This window comes from Pan paniscus, chromosome 16 (assembly GCF_029289425.2).
Source record: "Pan paniscus chromosome 16, NHGRI_mPanPan1-v2.0_pri, whole genome shotgun sequence".
Classification (NCBI taxonomy): Eukaryota; Metazoa; Chordata; class Mammalia; order Primates; family Hominidae; genus Pan; species Pan paniscus.
In genome coordinates, this window is record NC_073265.2 from 39926044 (window position 1) to 39938829 (window position 12786).

The following is a 12786-nucleotide window of genomic DNA, read 5'->3' on the forward strand; positions in this document are numbered from 1 at the left end:
CCAATATGGTGAAACCACGTCTCTACTAAAAAAATACAAAAAATCAGCCGGGCGTGGTGGTGGGCGCCTGTAGTCCCAGCTACTCGGGAGGCTGAGGCAGGAGGATGGCGTGAACCCAAGAGGCGGAGCTTGCAGTGAGCCAAGATGCACCATTGCACTCCAGCCTGGGCAACAGAGTGAGACTCTCTCTCAAAAAAAAAAAAAACAAAAAAAACAAAAAAAACAACCAACACCTAGAAATTCAGAATTATGTGATAAATTTATACATGGGTCAACATGCCTGCCAAGGGTGACCAACATGCCTGCCAAGGGTGACACAGACAATGACAAATAAGACTAGCCTAAAGCAAAATGTTGAAATAAGCTGGCACTCTCTGACTTCCCCTATCAGAGTTCAATACATTTGACTTTCTGACACTCTTACAGACCCTACTCTCTAGTTCCATTCTTTAAAAAAAAATATATATATATATATACACACACACACACATACACATAACTTTTATTATGTCACAGAGTTCCACTCTTACTCTAAACTGGCTGCCAACTACTCAACTAATTAATAATTAGATATTACTGACATTTTAGATACGAACCCTATGAGAGAGTTTTAAAGATATTATTGAAAAGCATCTATAATTCTGTAACAATTGGTAGAAAAGTTCTATATATTTAAAAACTTAAGGCCAGGTGCAGTGGCTTATGCCTGTAACCCCAACACTTTGGGAGGCCAAGGCAAGAGGACCACTTAAGCCCAGGAGTTCAAGATCAACCTGGGCAACAGAGTGAGAAACCCATCTTTGCAAAAACAAAAAAAAAATTTTTTTGAGATGAAGTCTCGCTCTGTCACCCAGGCTGGAGTGCAATGGCGCGATCTCAGCTCACTGCAACCTCCACCTCCTGGGTTCAAGCGATTCACCTGCCTCAGCCTCCCGAGTAGCTGGGACTACAGGTGCGTGCCACCACGCCCGGCTAATTTTTGTATTTTTAGTAGAGATGGGGTTTCACCATGTTGGCCAGGATGGTCTCGATCTCTTGACCTGGTGATACACCTGCCTCAGCCTTCCAAAGTGCTGGGATTACAGGCATTAACCACCGCACCCAGTCAAAAAAATTTTTTAATTAGCCAGGTTGGTGGTATGGGCCTGTCATTTTAGGTACTTGGGAGGCTGAAGTGGCAGGATCACTTGAGCCTAGGAGGTTGGGAATACAGTAAGCCATGATGATGCCACTGCACTCTGACATGGGCAACAGAGCAAAACACTATCCAAAAAAAAAAAAACAGAAAACTTGGACGCTTGGACGTTCACACTGCGAGTAAGCCATATCAACCCATTATCTATCAGTGAGCAGGGTGTTGATACTTTTGTTGATACATTCATGATAGGTTTCTACAGGTTTTATTTCATTTATATATATATTATATATACGTATATATATATTTTTTTGAGACAGAGTCTTGTTTTGTCACCCAGGCTGGGGTGCAGTGGCGCAATCTGGAGTCACTGCAACCTCCATCTCCTGGGTTCAACCAATTCTCATGCCCCAGTCTCACAAGGAGCTGGGATTACAGGCGCACACCATCACGTCCAGCTGATTTTTATATTTTTAGTAGAGGTGGGGTTATCTACGTTGGCCAGGCTGGTCTCAAACTCCTAGCTTCAAGCAATCCTCCCGCCTCAGCCTCCCAAAGCACTGGGATTACAGGCAAGAGCCACCATGCCCAGTCTTTTCCTGCTGCTTTTAACAAAGAGTTACACCCATCCAGAAATCTATTTAATGACTTTTCTAATCTACTAAGGATTGCCCCAGAGTATGTGTCTCTGCACTTGTCAAAATAAAATGCATGACCGGGCGGTGGCTCACGCTTGTAATCCCAGCACTTTGCGGGGCCAAGGTGGGTGGATCACTTGAGGTCAGGAGTTTGAGACCAGCCTGGTCAACATGGTGAAACCCTGTCTCTGCTAAAAATACAAATATTAGCTGGGCATGGTGGCGGGTGCCTGTAATCCTAGCTACTCGGGAGGCTGAGAGAGGAGAATCACTTGAACCCGGGAGGCAGAGGCTGCAGGGAGCTGAGATTGTGCCACTGCACTCCAGCCTGGGTGACAGAGCAAGACTCCATCTCAAAAAATATAAAAATAAAAATAAAATAAAATGCATACAGACTAATGCGTGTAATCCCAGTACTTTAGGAGGCCAAGGCAGGTAGATCACTTGAGACCAGGAGTTCAAGGCCAGCCTGAGCAACATGCCAAAACTCTGTCTCCAGTAAAAACACAAATTTTTAAAAAATAAAAATAAAAACACAAAAAGTAGCCCAATGTGGTGGCGCAACCTGTAACCTCAGCTACTTGGGAAGCTGCAGCAGGAGAATTGCTTGAACCCGGGAGGCGGAGTCTGCAATGAGCCAAGATCGCACCACTGAACTCTAGCCTAATTGACAGAGAGAGACACTTGTCTCAAAAAAAAAAAAACAAAAACCAGACAACTGAGTTGTAAATTATCTGTCCTAAGGTTAATACACAGAAATTTGATAGTAAAGCAAATTCTATTAGGTTTCATTATCATTTGAAGAAAATCAAGTACAGCAAACTTTTGAAGTTATAACTTTTTTAAAAAAAACCTTAACTTTTTTAACTTGACATAACACCTGTCATCTGAGGTCTTACAAATATACATGTCCCTGAATATCAAAAGCCTTTTCCAAGTTTCTGTAGTTTGGCAGGTCAACACCTACTCTACCACTTATTAGCCTTGTGACCGTTGGCAAGTGATTTTTGATTCTCTTCTCTTTATATATAAATAATGGAGAAAACAGTATTGACATCACAGAATTTTCCTGCGGGATTAATATATGTAAAGTGTCGGGCGAGGTGGCTCATGCCTGTAATCCCAGCACTTTGGGAGGTCAAGGCGGGCAGATCACGAGGTCAGGAGTTCGAGACCAGCCTGACCAACATGGTGAAACTCCGTCTCTACCAAAAATACAAAAATTAGCCGGGCATGGTAGCACATGCCTGTAATCCCAGCTACTCAGGAGGCTGAGGCAGGAGAATCACTTGAACCCGGGAGGCAGAGGTTGCAGTGAGCCGAGATCACGCCACTGCACGTCAGCCTGGGTGACCGAGCAAGACTTCGTCTCAAAAATAAATACACACACACACACACACACACAAAGCATTCAGAGCAATGGCCACAGCTAAATGCCGACACATTAGCTAATGCAAAAATGTGCCTAAAGCCTATTACATACTTCTCTTAGTCCAGAGTATCTTCCGGGAACTGGGTATGATAAATTAGACTAGGAAGACTATCATTTCATATAGTAAAGGCTAATGTATAGCCCTATCTTTCTAGTCTAATTATGTTTCTCCAGTGTCCTCCTAACAGTAATAGTCTGCTTCTCAGGTAACTTTCCTCCTGTTATCGCCAGCGTACTACCAAACTGCCAGCAGAAAGCAGAAAACTAAGCCTGTTAAATTTCACTTTGCACACATTTTTCAATCAGTGAACTCTGTCTCAGGGTTGCTATATTATTGATGACTTAGCTCAAAAGCTTTTTGCTCACTTTCCACAAGGAGCTTTGTTTCCAAAGGTTAAGGTTTCCAGAAGTCTGGCAGCTGGATAGTTAAGGTGTTATGTTATTGACATGTTTATATGATAGTAAGAGGGGTAAACAGTGTTTCACAGACTTTAATCCTAATATTGCTCCTTAGGTCAAGTAGGGAAAAGATTATCATTTGCCTTTTACAGATTGAGAAGATAACAGTGATGCTCATAAGACTGTGCGGTGGCTCACGCCTGTAATCCCAGCACTTTGGGAGGCTGAGGTGGATCATTTGAGGTCAGGAGTTCAAGACCAGCCAGGCCAACATGGGGAAACCCCGTCTCTACTAAAAGTACAAAAATTAGTCAGTCATGGTGGCAGGCACCTGTAATCCCAGCTACTCGAGAGGCTGAGGCAGGAGAATCACTTTAAACTGGAAGGCACAGGTTGCAGTGAGCCGACATCGCGCCACCGCAAGCCTAGGCAAAAGAGCAAAACTCAGTCTCTAAAAAAAAAAAAAAAAAAAAAAAAGGACTGTGACCTGGCAAAAATATGTCAAGAGTCAAGTCTTGACTTATCAACTTCAAAAAACTGCTTACCTCCACACACCAAAATTCCTTTAACAGGGTTCTAAAACCTCTACGTGGACAGAAAACTAAATACACAGTCCCAGAAAAACAGGTTAAAAAAATCCAGAGCATGAGGTCAAGAGATCGAGACCAGCCTGGCCAACATGGTGAAACCCCATCTCTACTAAAAATATAAAAATTAGATGGGCGTTGTGGCGTGTGCCTGTAATCCCAGCTACTAGAGGCTGAGGCAGGAGAATCACTTGAATCCAGGAGGCAGAGGTTGCAGTGAGCCAAGATCGCACCATTGCACCCCAGCCTGGGCGACAAGAGGGAAACTCCATCTCAAAAAAAAAAAAAAAAAAAATTCCAGAGCAATTTCCTAAATCCAAAATTAACTGTACCAAAAAGTCAACAAAATCTCTAAAAGAACTAACAATTTAAATTAGAACTAATCATATTTGTATAAAGTACAAGAGGTCCAATTCTCCAAGTCAAACACTGTATTCACATTCAACTAATCTAATAATTGCAAAGCATCATCTAAAAGTGACACCCATCTTAAGTTCTTTTTACTGATTCACATAAATGACTCAGTTAAAATCCCCATAGTCAAGTAATGCTTATGTCCTAAACTAACCTCAACCACTGAATTTTGCTTCCCGGTACCAAACTTTTTTTTTTTTTTTGAGACAGGGTCTGGTTCTGTTACCCAGGCTGGAGTGCAGTGGCATGATCTCAGCTCACTGCAACCTCAAGCCATCCTCCCACCTCAGCCTCCCAAGTAGCTGGGACCACAGGTGCGCATCACCATGCCCAGCTAATCTTTTTTTATTTTTTTTTGGTAGAGACTGGGTTTCGCCATCTTTCCCAGGCTAGTCTTGTACTCCTGGGCTCAAGGGATCCACCCGCCTCAGTCTCTCAAAGTGCTAGGATTACAAGCATGAGCCACTGCACCCTGACTCAGGTACCAAACTTAAAGCATTTGACATTTAACAGGCAGTCACTTAAAAAAAAAAACCTGCAATTTACTTATATGTTGAAAGATTTCCCAAAAAGAAAGGAGAAAAGGAAACCCAGAATGAAATAATAGATCAATGACAAAAACTAAATGACTACTACAAAAACTACTACATGAATAACATATGGGGAACTTCACAACTGAGAGATCAGGCATCAGACAACACGAATCCACTGGTCAATCTTAACATTTAAAAAAAAAAAAAAGAAGCCAGGGGCAGTGGCTCACGCCTGTAATCCCAACACTTTGGGAGGCCGAGGCGGGTGGATCACCTGGGGTCAGGAGTTTGAGACCAGCCTGGCCAACATGGCAAACCCTGTCTCTACTAAAAATACAAAAATTAGCCGGGTGTGGTGGTGGACGCCTGTAATCCCAGCTTCGGGAGGCTGGGGCAGCAGAATCGCTTGAACCAGGAGGCAGAGGTTGCAGTAAGCCAGGCACTCCAGCCTGGGTGACAAGAGCAAGACTCTGTTCCAAAAAAAACAAAATAAAACAACAAAAAACAACAAAAAAAACAAGTGCAAGACTCCTTCTCAAAAAACAAAGACAGTATGTACCTCTTAATGTAATGCAACAGAAAGTACATAGTACTATCTATGAGTATTGTCAAAGTATGAAACTAGAATCAGATCAAGTCTTTTTTTTTTTGAGACAGACTCTCACCCAGGCTGGAGTGAATGGCGCAATCTTGGCTCACCGCAACCTCCGCCTCCAAGTTCAAGGGAGTCTCCTGCCTCAGCCTCACGAGTAGCTGGGATTACAGGTGCCCATCACGACGCCCTGCTAATTTTTAGTAGAGACGGGGTTTCACCATGTTGGCCAGGCTCGTTTTGAACTCCTGACCTCAAGTGATCCGGGATCAGCCTGTCGCCGCCTCCCAAAGTATGGGGATTACTGCCCCGCACCTGATTAAGTCGTTTTTTTTTTTTTTTTTTGAGACGGAGTCTCACTCTGTCGCCCAGGCTGTAGTGCAGTGGCAGGATCTCCGCTTACTGCAACCTCCACCTCCCAGGTTCAAGCGATTCTCCTGCCTTAGCCTTCTGAGTAGCTAGGATTACAGGTAAGCGCCACCACGCCCGACTACTGATCAAGTCTTTAGATTAACTACTAACTAGTTCACAGGAAATAAAGAGTAGAAGCTGGGCAAAGTGGGGCATGCCTGTAATCCCAACACTTTGGGAGGTGAGACAGCCAGATCACTGGACATCAGGAGTTCAAGACCACCCTGGCCAATATGACGAAACCCCATCTCCACTAAAAATAGAAAAATTAGCCAGGTGTGGTGGCTCGCACCTGTAGTCCCAGCTACTCGGGAGGCTGAGGCAGGAGAATCACTTGAACCCAGGAGGCGGAGGCTGCAGTCAGCCGAGATCGCTACACTGCACTCAGACTAGGCAACAGAGCGAGACTCCGTCTCAAACAAAAAGAAAAAAAAAATACAGAGGAGAAAGAAACATGTTACATGACACTACAGGGATGCATTCAACAAAATCCAAACTGATGGAAATTCTACAAGGCAAATGATGGGTTTCTTTCAACAAATAAATGGTAAACGACACCCCCACACCCCAAGAGAGAAGGTACTAGAGACTGAAAGAGTTACCGACCAAATGCTATGTGCAGAATTCTTTGTAACCTGATTCTAACAAATCAACTGACTAAAACATGAGACAATCAGGGAAATATGCTGAATATTTAATGATACTAAGCAATTATTAATTTTTAGGCATGATAATAATATTGTGGTTATGTTAAAAAGTCCTTGTCTTTTTAGACATAAACACAATAAAGTATCCATAAATGACATTTGTCTGGGATTTGCTTTAAAATTATCCCATTGAGGAATGATAGAAGAAATAAAATTCACATGGTTGAAGCTGTTGAAACTGGCCAATGGGTATATGGTAGTTCATTCTACAATGTATCTTTGCAAGTTTTAAATCTCCCATGTTGGCCTGGCGCGGTGGCTCACGCCTGTAATCCCAGCACTTTGGAAGGCTGAGGCGGGCGGATCACCTGAGGTCAGGAATTAACAGACGAGCCTGCCAAACATGGTGAAACCCCGTCTCTACTAAAAATGCAAAAATTAGCCGGGCATGGTGGCTACAGTCCCAGCTACTCGGGAGCCTGAGGCAGGAGAATCGCTTGAACCCCGGAGGCGGAGGTTGCAGTGAGCGGAGATCGCGCCACTTCACTCCAGCCTGGGCGACAGAGTGAGACCCTGTCTCAAAACAAACAAACAAAAAAGAATAGGGTGGAAAATAGTGAAAGACACATTATTTATTCAAAGTATTACTACATTTGTGTTATAAGTAAAACTCTTATTTTAGTTTTGTATGGCACTTGAATTAGCGTCCAGTGAAAAGCAAACTTGCCAGACTCCAGCAGAGGGAGAGTTGTTTGCATAAAGCCTATCAAATTCAAGTACTGACCAAAAATACCTACTTTGCTCTTCATGTCCCTGATGTAAATGACTTTCTTTTTAAGAAATCTTCAAAATTGGTTCCTGATATCCCAAAATAAAAAGCTCTATCGGAAGCTGCAATGCACCGCCTCCCTCTCTCCATTCCGCACCTTTTGGTTTAAAACACGATCAACTGTTCTCTGGGGCAAGGGATGAGGTAGTTCGACTTAAATCCTGACTGACAGTACATTGTCTTGGTCCCCACAGAAGCCTCCCCCCACCCACCAAAATCCTTAATTCTTGCTAAAGAAAAAAGATCTACCATCAATATTGTCAAATCCCTCCCTTTTGGTTCCAAAAAGGAAATGTACCTGTAGAGTATCCGCTGCACAGCAAACAAGGCACTGCTCCAAACCCGTGTCCTCTACCCCCTTTTTGCACCCTTCTAGCCCTCCCTCCCTTTTTTCCATGTAAAACTTGAGCAGAGCATTTGGTTCCCTTATCTGCCAGCAACTGGCGCCTGGAGGACCGTGCTCCCAGGAGATGCGGAGCTTGTAGGCTGAGCCCTGCGTCGGGCGCGCTGAGGCCGCTCAGCTGAGCCCAGCCAGGTAGTCCCCGGCTCGCGCCTCTGCCGCCTGGAGAGGCCCTCGCTGGGAGCCGAGTCTCGGCTCATGGGATTCCCGCGAAGAGGTGTCGCGTCTAACTTGCTACCTGCTCCCGCCCCTCACCCCAGAACGAACTGCACACCCGTCCCGAGAGGACAAATCCGGAAGCCTCAAGGCAATTCGAGGGTCCTTCGCCGCATGGAACGCGGCTCCCCACACACTTGCCTGCCAAGTCTCTCCTTTACCGCCCGCAACCCCAGAACCATTCCCCGCCCGGGCCTGCGTGGGTCCAGTACCATTCTCCTCACGGGGCGGACTCCGGAAGGGCAGCAACTCCACCTCCTCCTCCTCCGCGGCCTGTAGCCATCTATCGGGAAGCGTCTCCGGAGGCGGCAGCAGAGGCCGCCGGACAAGGAACGCCCAGGGAAACCTTCTCAGAACTAACTCAGCTCCGGCGCTAGCAGCAGAAGCCGAGTCTTTCATAATTGTGCGACCAACTCCTCCGGGTGACTGGCCACAGGGACGCGCCCGCGCCCGCCTCCGCCGGCGACGGGGCTGGGGACGGACCACGTGAGCGGCGCGGCGCGGCGCGTGCGTCGCCGCCCGCGGGTCGGGTCACGTGAAGGGCGCGCGCTCCCTCGATTCCAGGCCGCCTCCCTGCGCGCCGCGCGCACGCGCTGGGCAGGTTCGTGCCCCCACGCCGACCGCCTCCGGGTTCCCAGAAAGTGGTGGGGTGTTCACGCCGTATCTCCGTTGGGTACCTAGGCGGGACTTAGACAAACTTCAGCCTCAGCTACGAGAGTGGAACTTGGGGAATCGGAGGTTGAGGGTTAAGGTTCAAGGCTTGCGGATCCAGTCTGGAGTTGCTGTGTGGGCTCATTCCGCTAACTAGGCCTGGCCTGTGCCGACCCGCTCCAGCAAACTCGAGTGTCGCAACACACTCTGTGTGCTTCAGAGCGAGTAGAGGCTTTAAATGTTACTCTCTCCTCGTCCAAAATGCAGAATCATCTTCTTACCCCAATCATGTTCTTTCTCTAGCCTCTCCTGTTGCTGCCGGTAAATATTCTTCTTTGTTTAACTATGGGACTTTTTCCCTCCAGAGATACTCACCCACATACACGCATACACCACACCTTCTGCACCAAAAACTGGGTTGTTCCCTTGATGTAATATGTACCTATCCACCTTTCCATTTATTTTGCTGTCACACATGCCAAGGTTTGGCTATTAGCAATGGTTTACTAAATGTTATTCCTTATCTACTGGGAAGACCACAATCAGTTTAATTTTCTTAAAACTGCTTTAACATCTTTCTGCTCCTGAAGTCTTCGAGAGTTCCTCAATCTGACCCTCAGGGATCTGACTGTCTTATCTCTTTTTTAAAAACGACTTTATTTTAAAATAATTGACATGACAAACTGCACGTATTTAAATGTCCAATTTGATAAGTTTTGACATACCTGTGCACCCATGAAATCACCATAATCAAATGAACGTATTCACCTCTAAGTTTCCTCCCCCCCCCCTTCATAATCCCTTCATTTCGTCCCTCTCCATCACGTCCCTTATCAACTACAGATCTACTTTCAGTACAGATAAGTTTGCACATGCTAAAGTTTTATATACGGGAATCATACAGCACGCACCTTTTTTTTCGGTCTAACTTTTTTCATTCAGCATAATTATTGCCTCTCAAACATTATGACCCACAATTCACTGAAGTAGGATCTTCTCTCAGAAAAAAAGCTAATCCACCCACTGGTTCCCCCAGCTTGTGAACAATCTTCAGGTATTGTGTATTTCTTCCTCATCTGGCAGGTCCAGCAGAACCAAGACTTAAAAATGTTTTAATATATGTGTCACACTAAATTGTCAGCCTTGGGGAAGGCATCTTGACTAATTTATGCATGCAGTCAATAAATGTTTATCTTCTGGATTTCAGTTGGGCCTACACATTTCCTGCCTGTAGGGAGTTTATAATCTAGAAGGTAGAGGCAGACAAACTGGAAAATCAAAATAAAATGAGATTAGAGTGCTTTGTTTCGTTAGAACTTTGTAACTCTGGTCTTTTTGTACTCACGAATGCTTCGCTCCTTAGTTGGATGGTGTAGAAATGAAACAAGATGAGCTCCTTGACACTTGCCAGAACTCTTTGGTAAATTGGAAAATTTAGAGTTAGAAATGGGGAACAGGATTGGGTGGGCGCGGTGGCTCATGCTTGTAATCCCAGCACTTTGGGAGGCCGAGGCGGGTGGATCACCTGAGGTCAGGAGTTCTAGACCAGCCTGGCCAACACGGTGAGACCCCGTCTCTACTAAAAATACAAAAATTAGCTGGGCATGGTGGCAGGCGCCTGTAATCACAGCTACTCGGGGGGCCGAGGCAGAAGAATCGCTTGAACCCAAGAGGCAGAGGTTGCAGTGAGCCGAGATCGCGCCATCGCACTCCAGCCTGGGGGACAAGAGCAGGACTTCGTCTCAAAAAAAAAAAGAAAAGAAAAGAAAAGAAATGGGGAACAGGATTTATCCTTAATTGAATTAATCAAAATAAATTCCTTAATTTTCAAGTGATCAACCAGCCTTGAAATTCATAGATGCTGACTTTCAATCAGCAATCAATTCTGGAGAATGAATTTATTCATTCAAAAAATATGTATTGAGCCAGGCACAGTGGCCCGTGTCTGTATTCCCAGCTACTCCAGAGGTTGAGGCAGAAGGCTCATGTGAGCCCAGTTCTGGGCTGTAGTGCGCTATGCGGATTGGGTGGCTGTGCTAAGTTCAGCATCAACGTAGTGACTTCCTGGGAGCAAGGGACCACCAGATTGCCTAAGGAGGGGTGAATCAACCCAGGACAGAAATTGAGCAGGTCAGAATTCCTGCTGATCAGTAGTTGGATAGTGCCTGTGTATAGCCACCGCACTCAATCCTGGACTACATAGCAAGACCACGTCTCTTAAAAAAATATCACGCCAGGCCGGGCGCGGTGGCTCACGCCTGTAATCCCAGCACTTTGGGAGGCCGAGGCGGGTGGATCACAAGGTCAGGAGATCGAGACCATCCTGGCTAACACGGTGAAACCCCGTCTCTACTAAAAATATAAAAAAAATTAGCCGGGCGTGGTGGCAGGCGCCTGTAGTCCCAGCTACTCGGGAGGCTGAGGCAGGAGAATGGCATGAACCTGGGAGGCAGAGCTTGCAGTGAGCCGAGATTGCGCCACTGTACTCCAGCCTGGGCGACAGAGGGAGACTCAGTCTGGAAAAAAAAAAAAATATATCACGCCAGTAATCGCAGCATTTTGGGAGGCCGAGGCGGGCAGATCACAAGGTCAGGAGATCGAGACCATCCTGGCTAATACTGTGAAACCCCGTCTCTACTAAAAATACAAAAAATTAGCCGGGCGCAGTGGCGGGCGCCTGTAGTCCCAGCTACTCGGGAGGCTGAGGCAGGAGAATGGCGTGAACCCAGGAGGCGGAGCTTGCAGTGAGCTGAGATAGCGCCACTGCAGTCCGGCCTGGGCGAAAGAGCGAGACTCCGTCTCAAAAATAAATAAATAAATAATAAATCTTGAAATATATATATTTATATTCAGTGTCTAAGAATATGTCAGGAGCAGTTATAGTCAGTGTTCGGTGATGACAAGATTGATAAATTCAGTGCTTCAGAACATGTTTGTTAAATGTTCTTACACTTTTTTTCCAGAAGGGTTTTGTTTCCATTTTGGTCAATGGCATGTCTATTTTTCACTCTCACTAGATCACATACTAATTCTCCTCCTTGTCCTTGCCTAGTTACAACATTTCAACACTTACTACTATGCTGTTTAAAATGCTAAGCAAAATATTATGAGAATCAAATGATACAGTCTGGGCAACATGGTGAAACACTGTCTCTACAAAAAAACTAGACAAATTAGCCCAGTGTGGCTGTGCGTGCCTGTAGTCCCAGCTACTCGGAGGCTGAGGCAGGAGGATTGTTTGAGCCCAAAAGGTTGAGGCTGTGGTGAGCAAGATCATGCCACTGTACGCCAGCCTGGGTGACAGAGCAAGACCCTGTCTCAAAATAAAGAAATAAAAAATAATAATAAAGAGTCTCTTGATTTTTTTTTTTTTCGAGATGGAATCTCACTCTGTAGCCCAGGCTGGAATGCAGTGGCACGATCTCAGCTCACTGCAACCTCTGCCTCCCAGGTTCAAATGATTCTTCTGCCTCAGCCTCCTGAGTAGCTGGGATTACAGGCACGTGCCACCACACCCAGCTAATTTTGAGTAGAGACAGGGTTTCACCATGTTGGCCAGGCTGGTCTCGATCTCCTGACCTCAAATGATCCGCCCACCTCGGCCTCCCAAAGTGCTAGGATTACAGGCGTGAGGCACCATGCCCAGCCTATATATTCTCTATTATAGCATTTATCCTGTTGTATTCAACCAACTTACTTGTTAATCCCCTACTAAACATTCAACTGCGTGAGGATCATAACCTTATCCATCTTAAATGCCTACTAAGTAGGTGTCATCAAGCATTCAGTCATTTAATAAATATTTGTTGAACAAACAAATAAACTCTCTTGATAGGCCAGAATCTTAAAATGTTACTCTGTCCTTTGATTCTGGCATGCAGAGTGTCATGTCAGATTAAGAT

The 12786-nt window shown here is 45.5% G+C and overlaps 1 protein-coding gene across 13 annotated transcripts in view; it reads right to left on the reverse strand.

Moving 5' to 3' along the window:
- Positions 1 to 11692, reverse strand: part of TRPM7 (transient receptor potential cation channel subfamily M member 7) — a 129294-nt gene extending 117602 nt beyond the window's left edge. For 4 of the 13 annotated variants that reach the window (XM_063596641.1, XM_063596640.1, XM_008953159.4 and 1 more), the window contains exon 1: positions 8446 to 11684. In XM_063596641.1, the coding sequence (XP_063452711.1) occupies positions 8446 to 8448 (3 nt within the window). In that variant the 5' untranslated portion in view covers positions 8449 to 11684. Of the gene's footprint in view, positions 1 to 8445 lie in introns of all 13 variants that reach the window. The other 9 variants (XR_010109912.1, XR_008621244.2, XM_063596642.1 and 6 more) reach the window with 6 other exon arrangements.
- Between the last annotated feature and the right edge of the window lie 1094 nt (positions 11693 to 12786).